Source organism: Geotrypetes seraphini, chromosome 12 (assembly GCF_902459505.1).
Source record: "Geotrypetes seraphini chromosome 12, aGeoSer1.1, whole genome shotgun sequence".
Lineage (NCBI taxonomy): Eukaryota > Metazoa > Chordata > Amphibia > Gymnophiona > Dermophiidae > Geotrypetes > Geotrypetes seraphini.
The window spans coordinates 20,723,523-20,738,216 of record NC_047095.1 but is presented as its reverse complement, the minus strand read 5'-3'; the positions used below and the strand labels follow the sequence as shown (position 1 = coordinate 20,738,216).

Here is a 14,694-nt window from a genome sequence, read left to right as displayed (position 1 = left end):
AAACATTCTTACACTTGTAGGACATACCACTGCATCCTCCCAAGAATCAATGTACCGAGAATTGCTCTCCTTCCAGCAAACTGATTCTTCATAGGCATGCCTTGACAACTGGTACAGCAGACTGCTTCCGTGCTACTATCTCTTCAGGTACTGGCAAGGTCTTTCAAGGAGGACCTCCAGGCTATGCTCAGACAAGAGCATTCAGGGCTACTTTAGTAGTAGTTTACGCAGGCTTTAAAGGGTTCTATGTCTGCCTCAGCCCAGCCCAAGTATGCAGCAAAGCATTGATCAAAGAAAAGTTTACTCATTCCTGTTCGACATCAAGCAGCAGAGTTAGCATGGACCCACTCGACACATGTATCAGCAGTAGAGGTGTTATCGCCTGCCTCAAGCCATCAACCTCATTCTCAATGCACAGTCAACACTTCTGAAAGCTCACCCTGTGGTGTGCCTAGCAGAGAGCATTTCAAGGAGTCTGACTTGTATCTCCAACCGTTCAGATGAAGGCTTGCCAGAATATTCAGAAGAATCCTACATTCTGATCCTTCCCCTCCTCCTCCACAACACAAGTCACCACCAGAAAGTATATATTTTACTGGCTTTTTAAGGCAGATGGGGCAAACTTTGCCCATCAAAATGGAAACAGGAGAGCCTCACTCTGAACTGCTTGACTTTGAAGCACTGCCAAACAAATACATTAAGGTTCCTTTGCATATAATCATGAAAGATGCAAGAAGTGGGAGAATTTCGTGTTAGTCCAGGTAGAGTTCAAAAGTGTCCAGGATTTCACAAAACTCAACTTTATCATTTATTAGCTGTGAAATCTACCTGCAGCCAATCATACAGCTCACAATTTTAAGCTTCTGCTCCTCCAGGAAGAGAAGCAGGACATTGGACTATGTGTTTGCTAAAGGAGTCCAATTATCTATTTTATCAATAGAATAATGGACCACCAATTTTATATGTCTATTTATCTTAAATCCTTACTTATGCAACTATCAGTTTAAGGAACTCCTCCCACCAGCTGGACAATTGTTGAAACTGTTTTAGGTCAAGAACTTGTTCACTAGAATACACCATTGATGTTTCTTCTAGAGCTTTGTATTATGGCTTCTCAATGTCCTCATGCAAGACAACAAAGGACAAAAAAATCAGCCACAACCTCAGTACAAACAGTAGTTGCCCTTTCGACTCCTTTCTAAAAGAGCTCTGCTAAACATTTCCCTGCTTCTTCCTCACAATCTCCCTGTTGGAGGCTGATTGCTCTACTTCCATCAACATTTGATTCTTATCACAACAGATTTGTGGGTCCTTCGAGTCATCACTTAAGTCTATGGCCTGGGCTTACTCAGAAAGCCTCCAAACCACCCAAGAGTCTTCCCATAAACTCCATCCAGACAATGCTCCTTCACCTACATACTCAAGGAGTAGGATATTGATATTCAAGTTACAAGCAAAAGCAATGTTCTAAAAACCAGAACCGTCTCCATCAAGTAGTCCTTAAACCCTTCTCATATGATATCCAGCACCCACTGTCTGACTATGTGAGTCTGAGCAAATCAACTCAGAAGCCTCCCCATAAACTGACAAACCCTATCTACGTGCTGCGGTAGAGCAAAGGATTTCTTGGAGGTTGCTGTGGTTTGAGAACCAGAGGATTGAGGACACACAGCACTTCTATAGCTCTAGTTCCTTGATATGATATTCCTGAATACTGACAATCACCAAGAGCCTCAAAAATTAGTTTGACCTGACCCTCTAGGGCAATGGTTCTCAACCCTATCCTGGGGGACCCCCAGCCAGATGGGTTTTTAAGATAACCCTAATGAATATGTATAAGATGTATATGCATGCCTGTCTTCTCCATTATATGCAAACTAATAGAAGGACTAGTTGCACAATACTACTCACTAACTACCTGGAAGACCACAGCCTACTTCACTCCTCACAATCAGGGCTCAGAACCAACCATAGCACGTAGACACTACTAGTAACTCTACTAGACACAGCCCAACAGCACCTTAGCAAAGGCAGAAGGATGTTGATAATTCAACTTGATCTCTCTGCTGCATTTGACTTGGTAGACCACACCATACTACTACAGATACTAGAAGCCATAGGGATCTCAAGCAGGGTATACAACTGGTTCCAAGGATTCCTTAAATCAAGAACATACAGAGTAAAGACAAATGATCTTAAATCAGACCCCTGGTCTAACCCCTGTGGAGTACAAGGGTCACCACTGTCATCAATGCTCTTCAACCTCTTTATTTCCTCCCTTGGGACCACTCTAGATAACCTAGACGTAATATCATTCAGCTACTCAGACGACATCACCATTCTCCTTCCCTTCAACTCACCAGATCCCACTTCAACAGAAAACCTGAAAAAACACTAGAAGCAGTGGAAAAATGGATAGACCACAAATTGAAGCTGAACTCTGAAAAAACAAAATTTCTACTGCTTGAAAAGGCCAAAACCCCATCCATTACAGAATTAGAAATAAATGCCATCAAATACCCTATACAGTCCGCTCTTAAACTCCTAGGAGTGATGATAGATAGATGCTGCACAATGCAGGTCCAAATCAACAAGACAACCCAGAAAGCCTTTTTAATCATGCGCAATCTACGAAAAATAAGAAAATTCTTCGACAAAGAGCAATATAGGCTCATAGTCCAATCCCTAGTCCTAGGTCTAGTGGACTATTGCAACATCCTCTACCTACCATGCCCCGCAAACATGATAAAACAATTACAGACTGTACAAAACACAGCCCTCAGATTGATCTATTCACTAAGCAAATTTGACCACATCACCACTGCCTACCTAGATTCACACTGGCTACCTATACAAGCGTGAATTCAATTCAAATTATACTGTCTATTATTCAAAGTAATAAATGGCACTGCCCCCACTTACCTAAAACAATTGCCTAAATTGGAAACATATAACTAGACAAAGGAGAACTCAGACCCCATTTACCTACCCCCCATTCAAAGGTACTCAGTGCAAGAAGATGTTTGACAACCTACTAGCGACACAAGCAGCGAAACTTGACCACTCCATCTCCAATATGCTGACAAAGAGCGACTTCAAATCATTTCGAAAAGAAATCAAAACCCTGCTATTCAAAAAATTGATCTAGATATCAAAACTCACCCCCTTGTCCATCCCCTCGCTTGTAAATTTCCCCTCAAAGTCTCTACCACTCTTGTAATTTTCTCTTCAAAGTCTCAATCATGTAAACAGCTCCTTAAATTGTAATTTTCCTGGAAATGTCCAGTTATCTTCTTTTGCAATCCGCCTAGAACTGCAAGGTACTGGTGGAATAGAAGTCACTAATGTAATGTAATGTAAATCTCTCTCATGCATATTCATTAGGGATATCCTGAAAACCCAACTGGCTGGGGGTCCCCTGCAATAGGGTTGAGAACCACCGCTCTAGGGACTCATGGTCTGCTATCAGGCAAAACTTTAGGTCATCTATTCCCTTACCAAACAGCATTTGATCCTTTAAAGGGAGCCTGTTTAGCATTGCTTTAGAAGCCGAATCTCCAACCTATTGCCTGATCCAGAGCATTCTACAAGTGAAGCTGGCTTAAACAGAAACCTTGCTCATAACTAATTATATCATAGTACTGCTACTACTTAACACTTCTATAGCACTGAAAGGCATACGCAGCGCTGTGCATTTTGACATTTATAGACAGTCCTTGCTCAGAAGAGCTTACAATCTAACTTGGACAGACATGACATATAGGGTTAGGGATACAGAACCCAAAGGTCAGAGGAGTTAGAAGTCGAAAGCACTCTAAAAGAGGTGAGCTTTTAACTGGGCCTTGAACACTGCCAAAGGCAGAACCTGCCGTAGGGATTCAGGCAGCTTGTTCCAAGTATACAGCGCAGCAAAGCTGAAGGGATGGAGCCTGGAGTTGGCAGTTGAAGAGAAGGGCACAGATAGGAGGGACTTATCAGCTGAGCGGAGCTCACAGAGATCAAAGGGGAAGATAAGTAAAAACAGATAGTGAGGGACAGCTGCGTCTGCTACATAAGCATAATAAAAGTTTTTTTTTAAAGAAATAAACAAACCCCTGCCATCACCAGCTGGGGGGAAATGTCATCTGTTGAGGGAGTACAACACATTCTGGTATGGCAAGTGCATGCCACGAATGAGGCAGCCACCTTAATTCCCAAGGCATAGGCCGCAAACTGTCTTTTGAGGGCATCAACCCTACAATCTTGTGCATCCTTTAATATGACACCTCCCTCAGTTGGCAGGGAAGTACGCTTGGCAACCTGTGCTACCAAGGAATCTACTTTAGGCTGCTTTTCTCTGGCTCTCTGCTGTAAGGGGGAAACGCACTTGGCTGGACTAATTTTGTATGGGTAAAAAAAAAAAAAAAAAAATATACAGAATTCCTTGCCATTTCTTCATCTGGATAATTCATCCTTTTCTATCTTGCTGTTAACATGCAGATACACCCACCTCTGGATGCAGAAAATAGAAATATGCGGAGGACTAACACTAATTAGATATTATGAAAGGCTTAATTTCATTCTCATACCATAAATATGCAGCATGTTTGCTGCAAACAGTATAAAGCTGCATGATAAAATTGTAAAAAGCAGCAAGAACTGGTAAAGTTGTAATCATCTGCATTTATTATATTCCATTCAGATGTGATTTCAAAATGCTTTACAAACTAAAGCCCACTAGAAATGTATACACAGTAATCTTCAGAGTAAATGACCCATGTGCAGTGCATGCCAGCTTTCAAACAGAGAAGAAACAGTGTTGATTCCATCCAGAGAACAAAGGAGAAATAGTCAATTGACTGAAGGATCTGAATTTTCCATATTCTCCTAACAATTAACATAACTGAACATTTGCATTCCCAGAAGAGGTGTCACAAAAATTGTTCTGTTAGGATAGCACGGGATTAAATCAGTTACCATCTATCATTAAATTGGATTAACTTTATATAAAATTTGTATTTTTATTAGGCTGTACATAGATTAAAACTTTTAATTGCATGATTAATTGCATAAAGTAACCCTCTCACATTTTCTCTTCTATAGTGCAATATATAGATAGCAGATGTAAATTCTCAAAACTGACATTTCAATTCAGTTGTCCCACAGAAAGGTGGTATATTAAATCCCATTAGCCCCACCTTACTAAACTAAAATAATTTATCTTACCCTTATTGTCTGGTGATTATAGCTTTCTAATCATCTCCTGTTTCTCTGGTGTTTCCCTGTGCTCTGAACTCTATGTCCAGGGTCTCCTGTCTATTCACTCTCTCCTCTTCACTTCCCACCCTATATCCATCTTTCACAATAAACTTTTCTTCCTCCTTTTCAAATGTCTAGTTCACTTCCCCCTTCAGGGGCACCATCATCGCTTCCCTTCCTTCCCTTTCCCCACCACTTCATGATCACTGTTTCCATCCTTCCATGTCACTGTCTCTTGTTTTTCCCATCCCCTATTTCCAACATTTGGTTGGCCCTCTCGTTCAATCCTCCTCCCCCCCCCCCCCCAACTTTCTCTTTCTCCCAGCAAATCTTTCTGTGCACCTGAACCCTCTCCTCCAAGGTCCACAATCTCTCCCCCTCTCTTTCTTTGGCAAATATTCCTGCTCCTCCTCCCTGCAGTCTGGTATCCCTCCCTCCATACACTGCCAGGGACTCTGTATAGCAGTCCCAACTACAAGAAACAGCTATGTGTAGCTTGGACTGCTATATAAGAGAGAAGATTTTGGAGCCAGCTAGCCAGCCATCAGTGCTCTGCCAGCAGTGTATGGAGGGAAAGATGCCAGATCATAGAGGGAAGGAGCCCTAATTTTTACTAATCAGAATAATCTTTCAGACTGCTGCTTCGTCTTTTTGAGCACAAACTGTATATGGACCATGCTGGCTTCTTTACAAAAAAATAGCACCACTTGTGTCTTTCAAGGTTTTGTTTGTTTTTTAAAATCAAATTGAAAAATTTTACTGCCTTTTATTTTGGTTCAAAGACATGAGGTTGCATTTAAGAACAGTAGTACTGGAAAGTTATTCTTGTACAATTACACACACAAACACTTTCAGTTTGACATACATAAGGGAAAAATATCAAAAAATTTATTTATAAAAAATACACTGGAATCAGTTTATACTGAGAAGTGAGACAATAAATACAGTGGGGGAAAAGTACACCTACATTTATGGCACATACAATAAGTCTAAATGTACGGTCAAACTTTTAAGACTGCTCCAAGTTAACTAGACTTTATACAAACTCCCTTTCTAGCCAAAAATTAGATTTTTTTTCACGTTTGGTCAATCTTAACATTTAATCACAACACATGCCCAATTTAGCAAACTAAATTACATAGACACTGAAAATAATGGGATTTCGATTACTACATATCAATGCAGAAACAAAAATCGTTAAAATCCACAATATCTAGAACATACCTGGAAAAGTACACCATGTTGAAATCAGATATAAAATGCTACTGAAAAATGAAGGCTGTGGTCTTGCCAAAAAAAGCTCATTAACATTGGAGACTAATGCATAGTCCTATATTATCTGAACAGGTTACACACGCCTTCTCCCCTTTTCACAGTATTCCTTTTTACTTCATATGCAATTATTGGTTATGCTGTAGAATAGTACTGCTACAGCACTAAAAGGCAACTACTGTATATAGATACAAAAAGGCAGAGAAAGGAAAAAGGAATGTAAGGCAATATTTCTGTAAGTATAATAGTGTAAGGAAGACAAGTAAAAATTACACAAGTCTAGCTTGGTCTTTCGTTGAATAAAATATGAAACTAATACTGAGCATTCTGTGCAAATCTAATAATCTATTCCTTGGTCACTGTACTGACCATGATAATCTCTTGGATAATCATCTGGGTACTCGCCCTGATACTCGTCTGGGTACTCTGCTTGGTAATCGCTATCACTTATTTCGGACCCATTGGTGCCTGTTCCTTGACTTCCATTATGAATTACAGGTTCTGTTGGGGCAGCGCAGTATTTGGGGTCATACACTTGTCTTCCAAGGCCATACACACTCATGCCTTTCTGAGAAGCCACTTTGTTAGTTCCCATTTGTAATGAAATGGTCGAATTGTCCAATGGTTGTAATGCTCCCTTCTGATCATAGATATCTCTTCTGGTGCCTGGTGCAGACATGCCAGCCTAGCAAGAGATGAAGTTGATCTCACATTAATACAATTAAGTGTTGAAGGAACTGAATATCATAGACATAGGACATTTTGCTTAACTAAGCGCAAATGTTAGATCTTTAAAATAATGACTCCCTCAACATCACATACTAATCTATTAAGTAAATGAGATTATTTTTTCTCTTATCACTTAACCCAATTATTAAAATTCTGTTGCAAGCCCAGTGATCTTAGATGGGTTTTTACCACACTTATTACTGCTACAAGTTATGATCATCCTCCTTGTTCTATTTTTTTTTCACTTGACTTGAATTCATAATAGTGGGAGTGAAGTGTGACAATAATGCTGAACCTCTTTGGGACACCATGCAGGCATCATGCTGTATAACATAAGCCTTAAAGGATGACTATTATCCATAACAAGGTCACACTTCCACTGCAAAGTTACAACAGAAAACAAAACTAAGAATACTATATGTAGTACAGATATGGAACAAGCATGAAACTAATTTTAAAACCATAAATATGCTTAAACCCAGTGCTCCAAGACCCTCTTGTAGAATGGATGAATGAAAATATGTATTTTAAATTTCCCCTGTAAAGCTTTTAAGTTCTACCCTATCCCCCAAATGAAATAATTGCATCATTAGTGGTCCAGTGCATGATCACAAAAAAAATGTTAGCTAAAGTTTCATCAGCAAACCCCAAAATTTTTAACTCTGCCTATACTTAAAACTACTGTTTAATAGCAAAAATCAATGGATCCAATATTCACTTAGAGTTTTCAAAGGCATCATAACTGGTTCACTAAAATAGTGGAGAGAGCCAGACTTTCAAGGAAAGAGGCATTTTAAGACTACCCTTCAACATGACTGAACCAAAATTCTTCCTGTATTATATGCTGTACATGTTCAATTTTTAGGACTCATGTACATAGAAACATAGAGGATGACGGCAGATAAGGGCCATAGCCCATCAGGTCTGCCCACTCTACTGACCCACCCCCAAGTCTACTATCCTAGGGATCCCACTCCTGGTGACAGGTTCCCTTGGCTTAACCCTCTAAGGGATCCCATATGGGCATCCCATTTGCTCTTAAATTCTTGCACGCTGTTTGCCTCGATCACCTGCACCGGGAGCTCATTCCAAGGATCAACCACTCTTTCGGTGAAGAAATATTTCCTGGTGTCACCATGAAATTTCCCGCTCCTGAGTTTGAGCGGATGCCCTCTTATGGCTGAGGGTCCTTTGAGACATCTAGCGCCCTTCCCAGCCTACACAGATTCTCTCAGACCAACATGCTTTCCATATAGAGTATCAAGGTTGATTTTAAAGGTCAGATAAAAATCATCCATCTACTCACAAAAAAAAAGCTCCTTTATGCAAAAAAACTAACATTTTTACAAATTATTTCACACTTAAAATGTAGAGTTTAGTCATTAGCTTTTGCGTTTTCTGTACACATTCAAATCTTGGCTCTACCATTCTAAATTTGTAGGACAGTGTGCCTAACACTTGAGTACATAACACATTTAACAAACAATTTCACAATTAATGGAAGATTAGGTTATTACAGTAATCTTTCTGTTAGAAAGCATAGGATTCTGTATTGAAGCTGTTATCCTCCTAGTGTTGTGAACTTTGTAGAAGGGTGTCACTCAAATCAATCTAAGGGGGGAGGGGGGCATAGTTCTGGTTTTAGTTAGTACCAAAGCAATCAAACTCCACTGAAACAGAAAAAAAAAAAAAAAGAGAGAGGAGGGGCATAGGGAACTTCCCTGAGACAAACTACATTTCTGTTCTGCTCTGTAATCATGACATGAGAATAATGATCAACAATAAAAACATGAACTTGAACATAAGGGTATCCAGGAATCTACCAATGTGCAACGAGCACTATACTATAATACCCCAACGGATAAAAAGGATATCTATAATATCTTATTTTTTTCACTCAGCCAACACCAACAATATCCGAGGCAGTAACAGGTAAATCAAGTCTGCACAAGGTGGCCCATACAGAATCCCATGTCTTCTAACAAAGAAGATTAGATTCTTACTTCAGTAATCTCCCATTCTGTTGCAAAGACATAGGATCCTGTACTGAAACTGTTATACAAAAGCAGTGCCAGACATCTAGGGAAGGACAAATGAGCCTGCTAGCAGCACTGAGGACCCAAAAGTGGAATCCTCTCGGACCGTCACATCCACTCTGTAGAACCTTGTAAAGGTATGGCGAGTTGACCCAAGTAGCTGCTCTACAGATTTCATCATGTGGAACAGCCTGGGACTCTGCCCAAGAAGCAGCAACACTTAGTCGAATGTGCTGTAATATATAGATAGGTGGCAGTTTTCCACAAACAATAAGAAGAAATTGCCTTGTGAATCCATCTGGCAATTGAAGCCATGGAGGGCTGGCCTGCCTCATCTTGACTGGTTGGTCAGCACAAAAAGATGGTTGAAGAGACAGGAATAATTGGTCCTCTCCAGGTAGTGAAGGATCCTGTGCACATCTAGCCTCTACAAAATACTATCCTATGTGGCAGACCCCTTCTTAGGGTGAAAAGCAGGCAAACAAATTTCTTGATTGACGTGAAAAACTCAGACAACCTTCAATAGGAAGGAGGGTACCGTTCAGAGAGAGAAACACCAGACTCCGTAATCCCGAGGAAAGGTTCCCTGCAGGAGAGCACCTGTAATTCCATGATTAGCCTCGCTGATACAATCCAAGACTGTATTTCTAGTGGCCACAGTAAGGTCCAAAAGGGACACATCTTGCAGAGGCTTATAAGGAGCCCGTGATAGGCCCTTCAGAATGACTTTAAAACCCAATGATGGGAAAGGCCACTGCAACAAAGGATACATTTCCAGGCTTCCCCAGCATTGTACAATGAGGGTGAATGCTCTCTCGGACAGGGACCACTCCCCTGGATCTAGAATCTGCCCGATATGTGGGCTGCTGAGAGTGCCTGTAAATGAGCTTCTGCCCACTTGAACAACATCTATGCCTCCAGCAGTGCTGCCTGATTCAGGAAAAAAAAATTTTGATTCAGCCTATTGAATCGATTTTTTGATTCCATTTTCCTGTCCAATTGGGTGTTTTTTTCAAACATCCTGGTGAGTTTATTTTATAGCCTCTTCACCCCCTTTGCCCTCTCCTACCCACACTGGCGCTGTGGTGTAAACAAAATAAACAAAAGACTTTTCCTCTTTCTCAAATCCTAGCTCATGTTTGCAGGATACACATTTCAAATCTGACATATCGTAATCACAAAATAGAAAATAAAATAAAATTTTTCTACCTTTTGTTGTCTAGTCATTATTCAAATCATTTTGATCCCAGGCTCTGGTTGTCTTCTGATAACTCGCTTGCAGGGTCTCCTGCCCATTTATCATTTTCTTCTTTCTCCGTGCTAACCATCCATCTTCCATCTCTGTCCTTCCCTTCCGTTTCCCCTCCCTCCCCCGGAAGTCTGCCATCTTTCCTTTTTTTTGTCTCCATCCCCAGATCCACCTTTTCTGAACTACCCTTTCATCCTTCATCTCTCCCTCCTTCCCCACCACCCCAGGGTCCACCATTTCTCCCTTTCTCTTCCCAACTACCCTCCTATCCAGTATCTCTATCCCCTCTCCACACCATCCCTTGTGTCCAACTTCTCTCCCTTTCTGTTACCTCCCTCCCTCAATCCCATTGTTCACCATCTCTCTCCCTCTCCTCTTTTTAGACCCATTATTTCTTCCTCCCAAAGTCCGGCACATGCACGTCTCTTTGAACCCCCTTCCCTCCCTCCGTGTACTTCTACACGAGGGCCCCCCTCCCCCGAAGGCCTGCCTCCCCCCCCCCGAAGACCTGCACTGTCCCTCCCCTGAAGGTCTGTCCCCACCTAAGGCCTGCACCCCACCCCCGAAGGCCTGTCGCCACAAAGGCCTGCACTACCCCCTGAAGGCCTGTTCCTCCCAAAGGACTGCACCTCCCCCCAAAGGTGAGCCGATACTACCATTATCACCTTGACAGTGAGCCATGGCTAATCCAAAAGGCTGGAAATGACTATGGAGAACATGGATTCTCAGATATTTTCTGTGATCTGGAAATATAGGAAGGAAGCTAGGAATGCTAAGGAGGCTAGGAATTACCCCAGGGCCACTGCCACGATAACTGACCATATCGTCTCCGTATGGAAGCATGGGACTTTCAGTTTCTCGTTTACAGACTTTAGGTCTAGGATAGGTCTCCAATATCTGACAGAGCCCAATTCATTTTCAGGAACTGGTTCTATGGCATGAATGTCCAAGAGTCGTCGTACCATTGCTCGGACCCTGACCTCCTTTTCTGGCCATCTGACTGGAGAGTTGAGAAAGATCTAGAGGGAGTGAGAAAACTTGATCTTGTGCCCCTCCCGAATAATGTCCAGAACTTCTGATATCTGTTCCCATTCCCTTCAGAAAGGCAACACACTTCCATCAATGTGAGGAAGCGTGGTAGTCGATCTGGCACCATCAGGAAAGCTGAATGCTACATAGAAAATTCATCCTAACAATACCTCAATTATACACACAGAACAAAAATGCCAAATACATAGCTGACCACAAATGATAAAATAAATTAAACCAAAATCCCAAGAAGCCACACCATCCATGAAGTATATCATCAAAGAAATAGAAAGATCCATTTCCTCTTATACCAGTGTCTCTCAAAACTTATTTTTAACACTGGCACACTAAATGGAGCAAATGGTTTTTGAGGCACATTATAATTGAAATTTTAAAATTGCAAAACCAACAAAAATTTAAATTTGAGAGTTATTTAAAAGTTCTTTTAAGTTATCTATGGGTAATTGTAACAATGGTGAAAACTAATGTAGACAGAATAGAATTGCTAATCAATGTGATGGATGAGCTTGTTTGAGCACAAATTAACTCAAAACAGAGCTCAATAGTTGACAAGCAAACACACATTTCATCACCATCTGCAATTGTCCTCTTTTTCGATGTAATTTCTGTCAAAGCTGAAAATCCAAGTTTGGAAAGATAAGAAAATCCAAATGGTAACAAAGCCTTGATTGCTTTGTTGCTCAAGTTACGATAACTACTACTTAAAAATAAAACTAAAATTAATTGCCAAAAGTTTTCAAGGACCAATCATGTCTAAAGAATGATGCTTGTCTGGGCTGTTGTATCCTTATGCACACAGACGCTCATAACATTGACAGACTCTTGTGTACACAACATATACTGTGTATCATTTATTCTAGTATATACTTATGAAGGGAATTTTTAAAAATAAGTAAAATTCTTAATCTCTCGTGGCACACTCGGAATCTCTTCGAGGCACACTACTGTGCCATGGCACACCGTCTGAGATTGTCCTATACTATGCAAAATATAAAGATCACACATGCCAGGGATGGTGTTAGGCCAAGTAGTGCAATTAGGACAAATGCTCCCTGGCTAGAAAAAGCCCTAAGCCTACTGGAAGCTGAAGATGGCACAGGCTAGTAGTGGGCTTCAAGGTCCCCTCCCGATTTCTGCCCTGGGCTCTACCCATGTCCAACACCAGCACTGGCAGGATAATCATTTCAGTTCTCATATCTGCTAATCAAGTCATGTTGGTTCCAGGCTCTGGTTTCTGTTTCCCTCTGTCGTCTCTTAACTTACTCGCCAGTGTCTCCTGCTCATCTGACATTTCTTCTCTGTGCTCACCATCCATCTTCCATTGTGTACTTATCTTTCCCTTCTCTGTGACCCCTATACTTCCCTGTCCAGCATCTCCACTATGTCCTTTCCATGCATTTATCATCACTACTCTATGTCCTGCATTACTTATCTCACTTCTGTGCTACTATTCTCTTCCACATCTAGACACTTTCCCTCTATGTCCATATACCGGTTATACCCCCTCAGATGGCTGGCATTGCCCCTCTGTCTATGTACCATTCTCATGCAGAATCTCCCTTTGTGTCCCTGTCCCTATTGTCCTCTCCAAGCCCATTTTTTCCCCTCTGATATCTCCCTCTCTCTGCTGTGTTCAGTATTTTAGTCCCTTCTCTTCCCTTCAACCCCTCCCCCCAAGTACAACACCTCTCACCCTCCCTTAGGTGCAGCATCTCTCCCCTTGCCCTCGTTCCCACTCCTGCATGTCCTGTAGCTCTCTTCCTTTCCTTCAGTTCCAGCCTTCCCCTCCATAGGTCACATACCTCTCTCTTTCTTACCTTCAAGCCTCCTCCTGTGCCCTTACTTCCTGCCCATCTGCTTTGCCTTGCATTCCTTCACTCTTCCTCAGGGCTGACGGCTCCAGCCCCCTCTCCCTCAGAGGTCCAGCAAGTCCAGCCTGCCTTCCTCCCACCTGCTGGCACACACCTTGAAGAGCGAGCCTTGCTAGGAGTCAGAATTCAGATGTTTGGGGGTGGAGAATGGAAGTGTCCACCCCAGAGAAGGAGCAGAGAAAGCCAAGTAGAGAACTGAGAAAGGGGTTCAGGCTACATTGGGGATGAGAACACATGCTAGTTAAGTCAAGCCTAACAAGGGATAAGGATGGGGAGGAAGTTTTTGCACTGAGAAAAGTCAAGTCTTGATTGCGCATAAAAAGTTACAAGAAAGTATGTGGAATTAAGATACTGGGCACAACAATGTTTTTATATTGCTTTGTGCGCAGTTCCCGCAGGAGTAGAATTCCTCCAAGACTAAAGAATGAGAAAAGACCATTGCAAAGCACAGTAATCCTCCTACAGACCAACAGTAACAGAGATATTAACTCGGCACAAAACTGCAGTATTACTTACTTGACTGGCTCCTTTGTTAGTACCCATTTGTAGACTGATGGTTGTCTGGTCAAATGGCTTATCAGTTTGCATTTTTGGATCATAAAGATGCCTCCGAGTTCCATATGCAGTCATTCCAGCTTGGCTAGCACATTTATTGGTCCCCATCTTAGGAAAGAAAAATTTAATAGGCTAGTTAAGTAAACATGTTCAGTAATGATGGATAAATATTCAAGAGAAGTGGCTGTGTAAAAATAGTTCATTCACTGAAAAACTTCAGTTCTAACCTCAAGCATGCCTTTAAATGGCAGGAAAAAAATAGTGTGCTAAATATAAAACCCTACGTGCATATACACTAAGTTTCCCACAGGGGAAGAGTCTCAAAAGTATTCACGTAAGTAGTGATTCCCAGTTTTAAAAATAGTCACATGAGATTTTTCATGCAGCCAATTCCTGAAGTTTTTTTTTTAAGCTGATTTTCAAAGAACTGTTTTCAAATAGTCACAAAGCAGACATGCAGACAAGTAATTTGTCCCATGGGTAAGTTATCTCACCCAGATCCAGACATCCAGAAGTGTTAAAGCTCACAAGATCAACCCTGATTTATATTTGCGACTGGAAAAAGTCTTGATGGTTCTTACTACAGTAAAAGGTGTGTTTAGCCAATAAATTACCATCTTCATTGAAAAACAATTGCATTCATTATACTCTGAATAAGCAGTAAGTCACTGTTAGTATCAAGATCAGTAAAGTA

The 14,694-nt window shown here is 41.3% G+C and overlaps 1 protein-coding gene across 1 annotated transcript in view; it reads right to left on the bottom strand.

The window, feature by feature from the left end:
- Nucleotides 1-4,642: 4,642 nt before the first annotated feature.
- CNN3 (calponin 3) overlaps nucleotides 4,643-14,694 on the bottom strand; it is an 81,953-nt gene continuing 71,901 nt past the window's right edge. The window contains exons 6-7 of the mRNA XM_033915576.1: nucleotides 13,962-14,108; nucleotides 4,643-7,195 (exon numbers count right to left, since the gene is read on the bottom strand). Of these exons, the coding sequence (XP_033771467.1) occupies nucleotides 6,848-7,195; nucleotides 13,962-14,108 (495 nt within the window). The 3' untranslated portion in view covers nucleotides 4,643-6,847. The remainder of the gene's footprint in view (nucleotides 7,196-13,961; nucleotides 14,109-14,694) is intronic.